Raw genomic sequence first — 15368 nt, 5'->3', positions numbered from 1 at the left:
GGGATCGAGTCCCACATCAGGCTCTCTGCTCAGCAGGGAGCCTGCTTCCCTCTCTCTTTCTGCCTGCCTCTCTGCCTACTTGTGATCTCTCTCTGTCAAGTAAATTAATAAAATCTTAAAAAAAAAACAAACTACAAAAAAACGTTTAAAAAAAAATACACCTAAAAACAAAATAACCCAGCCCTAAGTCACAGCATAAGTAGATTACACAGTGTTGAATACAGAGATCACTTATCAGTACAGATACTTATCAGTATCATATTTCAGCTTTTGTTCCATCTAATATTATTAAGATGACCCATTCCTTATGTAGCTTATCACAAATTCATAGCTCCTCAAGAGAAAAATTAGGAGCTGGGTAGGGATTAGGACCTGGTTATCCTACAGCATACTAAGCTGTAGGACGACTTTAAACTTTCATTTCTGAAAAGCACTGAAGGACCACTGGGTATTATGAATTACCCACATGATTTTGAATCACTTTATCTCAAATACTTGCTTTGCAAACTTCCCTACCTACCTCACCAGGTCACTAGAAGGGAGAAAGTAAATAAAAATGGCAAGCGTTCTAGAAAGCTGCCACATAGCAAATGGTCATTAAACATCCTGGCAGATCGTTTTACTGGCAATACTTGCAAAAACATTAGGAACACGAGAGCTGAGGAAAAAATCGATTACTCGTGGACACTAAAATTTTACGGGGCGAGGAGTAGGGGCGGATTACATGAAGGACATGCCTAACCCACTGTGATCCGGCCGCTCCTACTTCCGGGACAGTGGGAGCTCCAAGTCCACCCCACCCCGGACACGCTTCTGTTCCGCTAGGCCTCTCAAGCGCCCCTGTGAGAAATCAGATCCGGTGTGGGTCTGGCCACGGTGCTCGCGCAAAGGCCCAGTGAGGGCTCTGGACATCCCCGGCCCCACGCCCGGGACCTGCGAGCCAAGTGCCAATAGGGAGTCGGAGGCAAGGCCCTGCTCACCCTACTCCCTCCCTCAGGGCGGTGCGGCCCAGGGGGTCTGTTCTCCTAGGCCCGGGGAAGGAGGACACCCACTTCCGCCGCGTCCATGATCTCCCGCGGCCTCTCCTGACTCTTGCGGCTTGCGCTGGCGCTGGGCATCGGGACAATGGGACGGGGCAGCGGTCACCACCTCTCCTCGCAGGCTTCCGTAGGCAAACGGGCTTCTGTATGCCACACAGTCTCCGCCTTCCCGGCCCTTCAGCCAGCACGCGCTCTCGGATTCCCCGTGGAGGGTCGGCTCCGGAAAGATCGCGAGAACTGAGATTCCTGAGCGCCGTAAGGCGAGCTGCCCGGCGCCGCCGTGCCTTCTTGCCCCGCCCCTACGAGAGTTTAGTGTTTCAGGGAATCCCTGGGAATTCGTTGGAGTGTCGCGGGACTGGTTCTAAGGAGCTAGGTACCTGAATTCCATTAGGCGTGACCCGGACCTCTGGCGTTTTCCACTCTTATCCTCGTTGCGACTTTTGCTCGGTTCTCTTCAGCCTTATATACCTCTACTGGCTTTAAATGAAGACTGTTCACTAAAACATTCACCCAAGCTAAGGCTTCGGCTTTCTCCCTCAGACTTTCCCTGCCTTCGCACTCCCCAGTGGCATTGCAGCTGCCTGCAGGTGCAGGAGACCTCTTCCTCAAACCGCTCCCTGTGTATTGAGGTCACAGGAGTGCTGGGTCAAAAGCAGTTGGCTTGCTAAGGTAGGACTGGGTACCACTACCCAAGGGAATAGGTGAGGTGTAAACACAATGGTGGAAACCCCTCACAATTACACTGATTACCTGGACCCGTTGCATCGTTTCAGGATGTGCATAGTGTTGATTGTTCAAGGGACACATCTCCTTGTTAGACTTTTAAAAAGATTGTGATCCATGAGCCTTTTATCGCAATTCAAAGTAATTTGGTGACTAGATTACTCTCTCCTGCTAGACTTCCTTGCACTCTGTCAAGTTCTAACTATCTTAGTCATGTCTTAGCCTGGCACAAAGTGGCACAGTTCATACTCGTTAAAGAGTGCAGAGAGACCCCAGTGCAAATAAAAGGGCTCTGGAGGCTTCCTCGTAGAGGTCCTGGGATACAGTCGCGAGAAGACAACATCCCTGCCCTTGTGTAGCTTGCCGTCTTTCTGATTGTAGCTGAGAAGAGAGATGCTATGAAAGTTTCTTTGAGGGCATTCACCTCAGGGTTTCCCGAAGAAGTGATTCTTCAGCTAAAATCTAAAGTAGGTGTAGGGGCAACCAGGTGAAAAGGGGCTGAAAAAATAGAATATTCAAGATGAGAGGGTACAGAGAGAAAGATCATGGTCAGGTTGAGGTAGTATGCATAAGATGCTTTTGAGACATCCCAAGGGAGATGTCCAGGTAATCACTGGCCTTGTAAGGTCTGGAGCATAGAATAAAGGTCTGGACTATGGATAAAGATGGGTAAGACAGGAGAGCTATGTGGTTATTGAAGTCCTGGACTAAAAAGAGAATATTACAAGAAGAGAGTATTAACATTGATCGTCAATTGCTGTATAGACCTCAAGTAAGATGATGACTGAAAAATATTTGTTGGATTTAGCAACATAGAGGCTATTGGTATTCTTAATAAAAACTGTTTATGGTAAAATGATGGGGTAAGAATTGGCTGAGAAGTGAGTGACAGTGAAGAAATCAAAGTACTGTGAAAATGATTCTAAAAATCTTTATATGGTGCCTACTATGTGCCAAGCATTGTCAGTATTTTAGGTATACTAACTCACTTAATTCTTAAATTTTTAAAAATTTGAAATACAGATGAAACAATATTAAGTGTACGATATAGTGATTCAACTTTTATTTATGTTATGAAATGCTTACCACATTAAGAGCAGTTACCATCTGTTACCATATGTATTCCCTATGCTGTACTTAATATACCCATGATTATTTAAAAATTTTTTTTTATTTTTTAAAGATTTTATTTATTTGAGAGAGAGCAAGGGTGAAAGAGATCAGAGAAAGGGGGAGAAGCAGACCTCCCACTGAGCAGATAGCCCAACTAGGGGCTAGATCCCATGATCCTGGTATCATGACCTGCGCTGAAGATAGACACTTAACCCACTAAGCCACCCAGGTGCAACCCCCCCCCCCACCTCATGCCATGACTTATTTTATAACTGGAAATTTGTACCTCTTAATCCCCTTTACCTGTTTTGCCCATCCCTTTACCCTCTCTCCTCTGGCAAGCACCACTTTGTTCTGTGTATTTATGACTCTATATTTTGTTCTTTTTTAGATTCTATATATAAGTAAAATCATATAATATTTGTCTTCCTCTGTCTGACTTATTTCACTCAGCATAATGTCCTTTAGGTCTACCCATGTTGCCCTAGATGGCAAAATTTCATTCTTTTTATGGCTGAGAAATATTCCATTGTTTATATACCACATTGTCTTTATCCACTTATCTATCAGTGGACACTTAGGTTGCTTCCATGTTTTGGCTATTGTAAATAATGCTGCAATGAACACAGAAGTACATATATCTTTTTAAATTAGGGTTTTCAGGGGTGCCTGGGTGGCTCAGTGGTTAAAGCCTCTGCCTTCAGCTTGGGTCGTGATCTCAGGGTCCTGGTATCCAGCCCTCCCCCCCCCACCCCCGCATCGGGCTCTCTGCTCATTGGGGGGCCTGTTCCCCCCCCACCTGCTTCTCTGCCCACTTGTGATCTCTGTCTGCCAAATAAATAAATAAATAAATCTTTAAAAAAAAATTAGGGTTTTCATTTTCTTTGGGTCAATGCCCAGAGGTGGAATTACTGAATCATATGGTAGTTCTATTTTTTTTTTAATTTTTTGAGGAACCTCCGTACTGTTTTCCATAAGTTGCACCCATTTACATTCCCATCCACAATGCCCAAGGGTTCCTTTTTTTCCACATCCTTGCTAACACTTGTTATTTCTTGTCTTTTTGATACTAGCCATGCTGACAGGTGTGAGATGATATCTTACTATGGTTTTGATTTGCATTTTCCTGATGATTAGTGATATTGAGCATCTTTTCATGTATCTGTTGGCCATTTGTATGTCTTTGGAAAAATATCTGTTCAGGTCTTCTGTCTCTTTTAATCAGATTTTTGGGGGGTGTTGGGTTGTATAAATTCTTTATATATTTTGAATTGTAGCCTCTTATCAGATAACATCATTTGCAAATATCTTCTTCTATTCAGTAGGCTGCCTTTTTGTTTTGTTGATGGTTTCCTTTGTTGTGTATAGTTCACATACACAGAGGAGAAGGGTATAGTCCCGTAGTTTATTTTTACTTTGGTTTCCCTTGTCTGAGGAAAATTCTATGCAAAAATGTTGCTAAGGCTTATGTTAAAGAGATTACCGCCTATGTTTTCTTCTAGGATTTTTATAGTTTCAGGTCCCACGTTTAGGTCTTTAATTTATTTTGAGTTTATTTTTGCCTGTGTTGGAAAAAAGCTGTCCATTTTTATTCTTTTTCAAGTAGCTGTCCTGTTTGCCTAGCACCATTTATTGAAGAGACTGTCTTTTTCCCATTGTGTATTACTGTCTCCTTTGTTGTAGGTTATTTGGCCATATAAGCTTGAGTTTATTCCTGGGATCTCTTTTCTGTTCCATTGATATAGGTGTCTGTTTTTGTGCCAGTGCCATTCTCTTTGATTGCTATAGTTTTGTACTGTAGTTTGAAATCTAGGAATGTGGTACCTCCAGCTTTGCTTTTCTCAAGATTGATTTGGCTATTTGGCATATTTTTTGGTACCATACAAATGTTAGGATTATTCATTCATTCTATGAAAAGTGCTGCTGGTATATTGATCGGGATTGCACTGAATCTGTAGATTGTTTTGGGTAGTACAGATATTTTAACAGTCTCAATTCTTCTAATCTGTGAGCATCTTTCCACTTATTTATGTTATCTTCAATTTCTTTTATCATGTCTTATCGTTTTCAGAGTACAGTTCTTTCACCTCCTTGGTTAAATTTATTCCTAGGTATTTTGTTCTTTTTGCTGTAATTATAATGGGATTGTTTTCTTAATTTCTTTTTCTGCTAGTTTGTTATTTGTGTCTACAAGTGCAACATACTTCTGTGTATTAATTTTGTATCTTGCAACTTTACTGATTCCCTTTATCAGTTTTGATAGTATCATGTCATCTGCAAATAGTGAAAATTTTACTTCCTTCTTACCAATTTGGATGGCTTTTGTTTCTTTTTGTTGTGTGGTTGCTGTGGGCAGGACTTCCAGTTGAATAAAAGTGGTGGCAGTGGGCATCCTTGTCTTGTTTCCGATCTTAGAAGAAAAGTGTTTAGCTTTTCACCATTGAGTATGATGTTACCTGTGGGTTCATAAATACCTTTATTAGGTTGAGGTATAGTCCCTCTATACCCACTTTGCTGAAAGTTTTTTTTTTTTTTTTATCATGAATGGATGTTGAATTTTGTCAAATGCCTTTTTCTGTATCTGTTGAGATGATCATATGATTTTTTTAAAAGAACTTTTTTAAAGAATTTATTTATTTGTCAGAGAGAGGGCACAAGCAGGCAGAGTGGCAGGCAGAGGCAGAGAGAGAAGCAGGCTCCCCACTGAGCAAGGAGCCCCATGCGGGACTCGATCCCAGGACCCTAGGATCATGACCTGAGCCGAAGGCAACGGCTTAACTGACTGAGCCACCCAGGTGTCCTGAGATGATCATATGATTTTTATCCTTCGTTTTGTGGTATATCACATTGATTGATTCATGGATGTTGACCCATCCCTTGCATCTCTAGAATAAATCCCACTTGATCATTGTATATTGTATCCTTTTAATGTATTGTTGAATTAGATTTGCTAATAATTGTTGAGGATTTTTGCATTTATGTTCATCAGGGATATTGGCCTATTATTTTCTTTCTTTTTTTTTTTGGTGTCTTTGTTTGATTTTAGTATGAGGTAATGTTGACCTTATAGAATGAATTTGGAAGTATTCTTTCCTCTTCTATATTTTGGAATAGTTTGAGAGGACAGGTATTAACTTTTAAAATATATTTTTTTTCTTTTAAAACATTTGATGGAATTCACTTGTTAAGCCATCTGGTCCTATACTTCTCTTTGTTGGGAGTTTTTGTATTGATTCAGTTTCATTACTAGTAATCAGCCTGTTCAGATTTTTTATTTCTTCATAATCCAGTCTTGGTAGATTATGTGTTTCTAGGAATTTATCTATTTCTTTTTTGTTGTCTATTTTGTTGGCATAATTTTCTAGTGGTCTCTATAATTGTATTTCTGTGGTGTCAGTTGTAAGTTGTCTTTCATCTGATTTCTTTTATTTATTTGAGTTTTTCCTTTTATTTCTTGAGAGTATGGCTAAAGGTTTATCAATTTTGTTTATCTTTTCAAAGAACAGCTCTTAGTTTCTTTCATCTTTTATATTATTTGTTTTGTTTATTTTCACTCTCATCTTTATTATTTAATTTCTTTTACTAACTTTAGGCTTTGGTTATTCTCACTTTTTCTAGTTCCTTTAGTTATAAGGGTAGATTGTTTATTTGAGATTTTTCTTGAGGTGGGCCTTTCTTTTTAGAATCACTTGCTGTATCTCAAAGATTTTGGACCATTTTGTTTCCATTTTCGTTCGTCTCAAAGTATTTTTTAAATTTTCTCTTCAATTTCTTTGCCAACCCATGATTGTTTAGTAGCTTGTTGTTTATTTTCCATGTTTGTGGGTTTTATTCTAGCTTTTATCTTTTTTTTTTAAGATTTTATTTATTTATTTGACAGAGAGAGATCAAAAGTAGGCAGAGGCAGGCGGAGAGAAAGGGGGAAACAGGCTCCCTGCTGAGAAGAGAGCCTGATGCCGGGCTCAATCCCAGGACCCTGAGATCATGACCTGAGCCGAAGGCAGAGGCTTAACCCACTGAGCCACCAATGTGCCCCTCTAGCTTTTTTCTTTTCTTTCTTTTTTTCTTTTTTTAAAGATTTCATTTTTTTATTTGACAGAGAGAGATCACAAGTAGACAGAGAGGCAGGCAGAGAAGGAGGGGGAAGCAGGGTCCCTGCCGAGCAAAGAGCCCGACTCGGGGCTCGATCCCAGGACCCCGAGATCATGACCGGAGCCAAAAGCAGAGACCTTAACCCACTGAGCCACCCAGGTGCACTAGCTTTTTTCTTATAACTGATTTCTAGTGTTGTACCATTGTGGTTGGAAAGGATTTTTTTTTTTTTAAGATTTTATTACTTATTTGTCAGAGAGAGCACAGGCAGGCAGAGTGGCAGGCAGAGGCTGTGTAAGAAGCAGGCTTCCTGCTGAGCAAGGAGCCTGATGAGGGACATGATCCCAGGACCCTGGGATCATGACCTGAGCCAAAGGCAGCCGCTTAACCCACTGAACCACCCAGGTGTCCTGGAAAGGATGTTTGATATGACTGTAGACTTCTTAATTGACTGAGACTTGTTTTGTGGCATAACATGTGATCTGTCCTGGAGAATGTTCCATGTGCATTTGAAAAGAATGTGTCTTTTCCTGTTTTTGGATGAAATGTTCTCTATATATCTGTTAAGGGCATCTGGTCAAATGGGTCATTTAAAGCCACTGTTTCCTTGTTGATTTTCTGCTTGAATGGTCTATCCATTGGTGTAAGTGGGGTGTTAAAGTCTCTTACTATTATTGTACTGCTTGTCAATTTCTCCCTTTAAAGTCTTTCAACATTTGCATTACATATTTAGGTGCTCCTTTGTGGGTTCATAAATATTCACAAATTTTATATCCTCTTGTTGGATTGATCCCTTTATTTTAAAATCTTTAAAAATAATAAAGTCTATTTTGTCTGGGGTGTCTGGGTGTCTCAGTTGGTTAAGCATCTGCCTTTGGCTCAGGTTAGTATTTCATGTGCTCTCCTTACTTGAGAATCAAAGAACCTTAGACTTGGAAGTACTCATATGCATTTAGTTGACTGTTACTCTTACCCATCACAAGAGTTCCTCACAGAATCACACTGCAAGGTACATTCTATAGTTGGCCAGCCTATACTGCTTCCTTTCTCTGAGAAAAAAACCTTTCCACATATTTCATCCATCAGTACTAGTTCTTTCTTACAAAGCATAACAAACAAATTGTTCTTTTTTTAGAAGATAGGTAAAACCATCTGGACCTTCAAAGTCAGGATTTCTCTTTAGGCAAGGCAGGGTTTCTTTTCTTTCTTTCTTTCTTTCTTTCTGACCTGAGCCAAAGGCAGAGGCTTTAACCCACTGAGCCACCCAGGCGCCCCAAGGCAGAGTTTCTTGATTGCCTATTTGCTAGTTCCTGTGCATAGCCTGCACCTCCAGATACTTTGGTTCCTAATGCCTGTCTCTGAACACATTCCTTTTTTAAAAGATTATTTATTTACTTATTTGACAGACAGAGATCACAGGTAGGCAGAGAGGCAGGCAGAGAGAGGAAGGGAAGCAGGCACCCTGCTGAGCAGAGAGCCTGATGCGGGGCTTGATCCTAGGACCCTGAGATCATGACCTGAGCAGAAGGCAGAGGCTTTAACCCACTGAGCCACTCAGGCGCCCCTAAATACATTCTTAAAATATGGCACCCAGGCCTCAAAGAATAGTTTAAATACAATCACCAGTGCAGAAAATGAGCAAAATACCTGTTGCCTTCAGCATGCAGACACAAGTGTTCTGATACAGCCCAGGCCTGTATGCCGGATAGCTGCCGTATTTACATATTCTGGTTTATGTGAAGCTGAGGTCACATTGTGAATCCTCACCTCTAAGTTAATTCTCATCTAACTGCTACCAAATGAGATCTTTCCAGAATTAAATGAGACTTTACATACCTTCATAAAATTTCACCTATTTAGTTTTGGTTAAATAAAGTGTTTTCCAGCTTTAGAGAGATTATTTTGAATCTTGATCCTGTTATCAGTGGTCAAAATGATAACGAGAATTACTGAAGTCGTCAGTGCTGGCAAAAAACCCCAAACTTTAGACCTAATTAAATGTATTATTTAGCCTGTTTGTGGGCTTAGTTTAAATTTATCTCTAACTAAAAGGTTCTTCATTAGAAGATTGCTTTAGCAAATACTAGGCTGAGAAAGCTGCCCAGCTTATGAATCCTGATGCCCAGATTGGGGGTGAGGAGGGGGAGGCAGAGGGACAGAGGCTACAGGAAGGGGGAGTTTTAATTTAAGTGTTTAATTTAAGAGGAAGGGGGAGTTTTAATTTAAGTGTTTAAGAGTTCACATCTGGGAAACCATTTACAAAACCCAACCTAATTAATGAATATAGGTTATTAATATGAACATTTGGAACTAAGGAGGAGTAGCTTTGGTTCAAGGACATTTCAAGCAAAAATTTTAAAAAAGGACTTTTCTCAATGATCTTCCCTTATGAGATAATGAGGGCAGTTTACAGAGCTAAAACAATGATCAAAATATCCCATGAACTCAACTATACAAAAGAGAAGGGTCTGCTTGGAAGTGAATGTTCAGATTTGACAATCAGTCAGAAATGGGAAAGAAAGGGGATTCATGATAACTGACAAGAAAGGGACATAGATCATGCTTAAATTGGATGGTAAGAGGTAGTATGAGAGACTGTGGACTCTGAGAAACAAACTGAGGGTTTTAGAGGGAAGGGAGTGGGGGGATGGGTGAGCCTGGTAGTGGGTATTAAGGAGGGCACGTATTGCATGGAGCACTGGGTGTGGTGCATAAACCATGAATTTTGGAACACTGAAAAAATAAAATTAATCAAAAGAAAGAAAAAGGGAAAAAAAGGATGTCACATTATTCAGGCAAAGTAATCATTAACTCGGGTATCCTGGGAGCATATAAGAAATACAAGGTTTCTAATTCAATCAGGTTATAAAGGTGAAGAAATTGACAATTATTTTGCCAAGACAAGACAATTATTTTGCCAATGCCAGAAACCTGCTGTTTAGAGAAACAAAGTAGGAGTGCTGGCAACACAGTTTCAATCCTTGATATGGTTTAGGAGTATTTTCTCTAGTGATAAGGCTGAATCAGAAAACAAGGTGGATAGAGGAAGGAAAGTAGGAAGGTGAGGGGAAGAAAAAAATGAGAGAAACAAGCAAAAAAAGAGGATGAGTATCAGGAAGTTCAACAAGATAGGAACTAATGGAATTTGTTTTTCATTGTCTCCAACTCCAACTTGCACACCAATTGAGAAAAGATACACACACATAGGCACTCGTATCTGTAACTTCTGGCAGGCACTGGCCAGCACAAGTACCTGCTGCAGGTCTCGAGGGCCCTACTAATTTCAGTTCAATATATTCGATCATTTCTTTGTCTCTACAGAAAGTGCATACATCTCCAATTTACGTGCACTCCAATCCAGAGTTACTGTCTTCCTGGTACAAAGATGATGGGGAAAGGAAATGAAGGAGTTGGAAATTAAAAATGTACAATCAGCCATTCCCATGCAGAGCAGTGTGTTAAAAGTTTTCTGAGTAATTCGTAGTTTGTGATGATCTTTCACTATTTAAACAAATGGTTCTGAATAGCCATTTTCAGATAGGGCACCAGTGCCTCTAGATAGTCTTTGTGGCTGGAGAAAATACTGAGCACCAAGAAGTCAGAAAATAGTTCCTGGAGGCAGGAAGGCTCTGTTCCTCTACACAATACAAGGCTCACTTGTTCACAAAGAAAAAATTCATTTTAAGTGATTTTTATTTTTTAGGAAAAGATTTATTTTTATTATTATTTTAAAGATTTTATTTATTTATTTCACAGAGAGACAGCTAGAGAGGGAACACAAGCAGGGGGAGTGGGAGAGGCAGAAGCAGGCTCCTCCGCACTGAGCAGGGAGCCTAACGTGGGGCTCTATCCCAGGACCCTGGGATCATGACCTGAATGGAAGGCAGAAGCTTAATGACTAGGCCACCCAGGCGCCCTTTTTTTTAAATATTCATATTTATATATATTTTTTGTTTATTTAGCACAATCTAGATTTTAATGATTATTTTCAGATCAAGAACTCCCTGGGAAATCTGATGCAAGTGTTGGACTTACATATCCATACATATATGTATATATACCCACAAATTCTGTATGCAATTTAGAGGATTTTACCAACCCACTATAATGAGTGTACCCTGACAATGAGTGTGCCCAAGGAGCTCTCCTATACTGATGCATAATAATTATATCACTGTATACATATACATCACTTTACAGTTTCATATACTGCTGAAATTTCTAAAGTAAATGATTTAATCGCTATGTATGGACTTTAAAGACATCAAACAATCTGATTTCTACAAGGCATTTTCTAAAGATCTTTAAGATAAAAGACATAAAACCCAGCAGAAGACATAAAATTTAGTAGGCATTAAGTGCCCAAGGTAGATCATGGAAAATATGATCAGTCCTTAAAACCTTAGTAATGATCATTACTGATGTGAGCTGACTCAGTGTGTAACTATGAGAGATCAAATGATTCATACATATAATATTCAATTTTGAATTAGACAATTCTGTTGACAGCAGCATCTGCTGAGGTTAGGGACGGTGCTGGGGAGGGGGTGATTATAACTGGGGGAAATGCTTGTCGTGAAGGTATAGTTCTGTAATTAACTGAAACAGTGGTTACAGTATCCACAAATGTCATAAAGTGGCAAAGAACTACACACATGGATTGTTACCAATGTCATTTTCCTGGCTTTCGTCTTGTGTGATAGTTATGTCAGATGTAACCACTGGGATAACTGGGTGACAGGTACAAGGCACCCCTCTGAACTGTCTTTGCAACTTCCTATGCATCTGTAATTACTTCAGAATAAAAAGTTTTAAAGAAAAAAAAGGCCAAAAAATATGTTATTAATCAAGGGCTGCAGCTGTTTCTTGGATATAAACTGTATTCAGATTCTTCAAATCACATGAGACCGGAAAATGCGCACGTAACACACCATCTATGCTTCAGAAACTCAAGCTAAGTCTTCCTTAATTCAGTTCCAACAGCAAAATAAAATTATTCCCAAAGCTGACCCAGGCATTTGTAATATGCTTCCTGAACCCATCAGAGTTGAATTTTGCCTGAAGGCAAGGTAGTGATATTTTGAAAGTTGAACCACTATTTTCAGCAAAATGAGAATATAAAAGTCAACCAGTTTCCCACAAAGTGATGATAAAATATTAACTACTTATGCCTTTGACAAAATCTCAAAGAAAACTTATAAGGCATAACTAAAATCATTTAAATGTAGATATCTACCTATTATCTATCTATCTATCTATCTATCTATCTATCTATTTGCAAACAAGTTGACATTGTGGTACAGGGGAAAGGACAATGACTCTGGAGTCAGAGTGACCTGGATTTAAATCCCATTTGTGCTGCCTTGGATCTTTGTAACAAATCCTTCTGAGTGTTAGTTCCCTCACTGCTAAAAAGGTGAGGATAACGCCTCCTTCACAGGACTGTTTTGGGGACAAATGAAATACTATCTGAAGTGGCCAGCACTGTGTCTGGCACACATGCTTCAAAAGGTTGTAATTTCTTTCCTATTAATACAACAGTCAGGGGTTGTAGAAATTAGTAGGTTTGGCTTTAACTCAAGAGGTAGGATATCGCCCAAGCTAGATGTGGTCAATGCCCAAGGTTCTTTAAATCTCGATGCAAAGACAAGATCAACATCAGGAACTTATCCAGAGCACCCACAGAGGATTACTACATTAACATTCAGTACTGCCATAATGCCTAAGATTCTTCAGGTATTTGACCTCCAGCAGCACCTTTACCTTGGCAATGCCAAATATAAATTCAGGCCAGTGTTGCTATGGTCAAGGGAATAAAAACAAACTGATATTCCTTCTAAATGTAAACAGGAGCCAAAAGAGGTTATATTTTCTTTTTTTAAATTTTTTTTATCTTTTTATAGACACATAATGTATTATTACCCCAGGGGTACAGGTCTTGAATCATCAGGCTTACACAATTCACAGCATTCACCATAGCACATACCCTCCCCAATGTCCATAACCCCACCACCCTCTTGTTTGTTGGGCTCTTGTTTGTTGGGAGATTTTTGATGACTGTTTCAATCTCCTTACTGGTTATGGGTCTGTTCAGGTTTTCTATTTCTTGCTGGTTCAGCTATGGTCATTTATATGTCTCTAGGAATGCATCTATTTCTTCCAGATTGTCAAATTTGCTGGCATAGAGTTGCTCATAATATGTTCTTATAATTGTATTTCTTTGGTGTTGGTTGTAATCTCTCCTCTTTCATTCAATATTTTATTTATTAGGGTCCTTTCTCTCTCTCTCTCTCTCTCTCTCTCTCTTTTTTTTTTTTTTTTGATAAGTCTGGCCAGGGGTTTATCAATCTTATTAATTCTTTCAAAGAACCAGCTCCTACTTTCATTGATTTGTTCTACTGTTTTTTTTGTTTCTATTTCATCGATTTCTGCTCTGATCTTTATTATTTCTCGTCTCCTGCTGGGTTTAGGCTTTCTTTGCTCTTCTTTCTTCAGCTCCTTTAGGTGTAGGGTTAGGTTGTGTATTTGGGACCTGTTTTGTTTCTTGAGAAAGGCTTGTATCACTATATATTTTCCTCTCAGGATGGCCTTTTCTGTGTCCCAGAGATTTTGAACAGTTGTGTTTTCATTATCATTGGTTTCCATGATTTTTTTCAATTCTTCTTTATTTCCTGGTTGACCCATTCATTCTTTAGTAGGAGGCTCTTTAGCCTCCATGTATCTGGGTTCTTTCCAAATTTCCACTTGTGATTGAGTTCTAGCTTCAGAGCATTGTGGTCTGAAAATATGTAGGGAATGATCCCAATCTTTAGTACTGGTTGAGTCCTGATTTGTGACCCAGGATGTGATCTATTCTGGAGAATGTTCCATGTTCACTAGAGAAGAATGTGTATTCTGTTGCTTTGGGATGGAATGTTCTGAATATATCTGTGATGTCCATCTGTTCCAGTGTGTCATTTAAGGCCTTTATTTACTTGTTGATCTTTTGCTTGGATGATCTGTCCATTTCAGAGAGGGGGGGTGTTAAAGTCCCATGCGATTATTGTATTATTGTTGATGTGTTTCTTTGATTTTGTTATTAATGGTTTATATAGTTGGCTGCTCCCACGTTAGGGGCATAGATATTTAAAATTGTTAGATCTTGTTGGACAGACCCTTTGAGTATGATATGGTGTCCTTCCTCATCTCTTATTATATTCTTTGGCTTAAAATCTAATTGATCTGATATAAGGATTGCCACCCCAGCTTTCCTTTGATGTCCATTAGCATGGTAAATTGTTTTCCACCCCCTCACTTTAAATCTGGAGGTGTCTTTGGGTCTAAAATGAGTTTCTTGTAGACAACATATTGATGGGTTTTGTTTTTTTATCCATTCTGATACCTTGTGTCTTTTGATTGGGGCATTTAGCTCATTTACATTCAGGGTAACTATTGAGAGATTTGAATTTAGTGCCATTGTATTGCCTGTAAGGTGACTATTACTGTATATTGTTCTCTGTTCCTTTCTAATCTACTACTTTTAGGCTCTCTCTTTGCTTAGAGGACCCCTTTCAATATTTCCTGTGGGGCTGGTTTGGTATTTACAATTTTTTTTTAGTTTTTATTTGTCCTGGAAGGTTTTTATCTCTCCTTACTCTTTTTTTTTTTTTTAAAGATTTTATTTATTTATTTGACAGACAGAGATCACAAGTAGGCAGAGAGGCAGGCGGAGTCGGGGGGGAGCAGGCTCCCCACTGAGCAGAGAGCCCAATGCGGGGCTTGATCCCAGGACCCTGGTATCATGACCTGAGCCAAAGGCAGAGGCTTTAACCCACTGAGCCACCCAGGCGCCCCTCTCCTTACTCTTTTCAGTGATAGCCTAGCTGGGTCTGTGGACAAGTTTGCTGCCAATCTAACTTTTTTACCATTGTATGTTACAGACTTTTTGGCCCATGCTGCTTCCACTATTTTCTCTTTGTCATTAGGACTTGTAAATTTTACTCTTAGATGACAGAGTGTGGACATATTTTTATTGATTTTGACGGGGGTTCTCTGTGCCTCCTGGATTTTGATGTTTGTTCCCTTTACCATAATAGGGAAATTCTCTACAATAATTTGATCCAATATACCTTCTGCCCTTCTCTCTCTTTCTTCTTCTCCTGGAATCCCAATTATTCTAATATTGTTTCATCTTGTGGTATCACTTATCTCTCGAATTCTTTCCTCGTGGTCCAGTAGTTGTTTGTCTCTCTTTTGCTCAGCTTCTTTATTCGGTGCTACTTGGTCTTCTATATCAGTAATTCTCTCTTCTGCCTCATTTATCCTAGCAGTAAGAGCCTCCATTTTTAATTGCACCTCATTAATAGCTTTTTAAAATTTCAACTTGGTTAGATTTTAGTTCTTTAATTTCTCCAGAAAGGG

General features: G+C 39.5%; 1 protein-coding gene across 2 annotated transcripts in view; it reads right to left on the bottom strand.

Annotated features, from left to right (window-relative positions):
• The window catches only part of DARS1 (aspartyl-tRNA synthetase 1), a 67989-nt gene extending 66720 nt beyond the window's left edge, over positions 1 to 1269 (bottom strand). Inside the window, exon 1 of one of the 2 annotated variants that reach the window (XM_047722498.1) lies at positions 1053 to 1269. In XM_047722498.1, coding sequence (XP_047578454.1) covers positions 1053 to 1118 — 66 coding nt within the window. In that variant the 5' untranslated portion in view covers positions 1119 to 1269. Of the gene's footprint in view, positions 1 to 980 lie in introns of both variants that reach the window. The other variant, XM_047722499.1, reaches the window with a different exon arrangement.
• Between the last annotated feature and the right edge of the window lie 14099 nt (positions 1270 to 15368).

Source organism: Lutra lutra, chromosome 3, assembly GCF_902655055.1.
Source record: "Lutra lutra chromosome 3, mLutLut1.2, whole genome shotgun sequence".
Lineage (NCBI taxonomy): Eukaryota > Metazoa > Chordata > Mammalia > Carnivora > Mustelidae > Lutra > Lutra lutra.
Note: the sequence above shows the minus strand (reverse complement) of the source record. Positions and strands in the feature narration are given on the sequence as shown.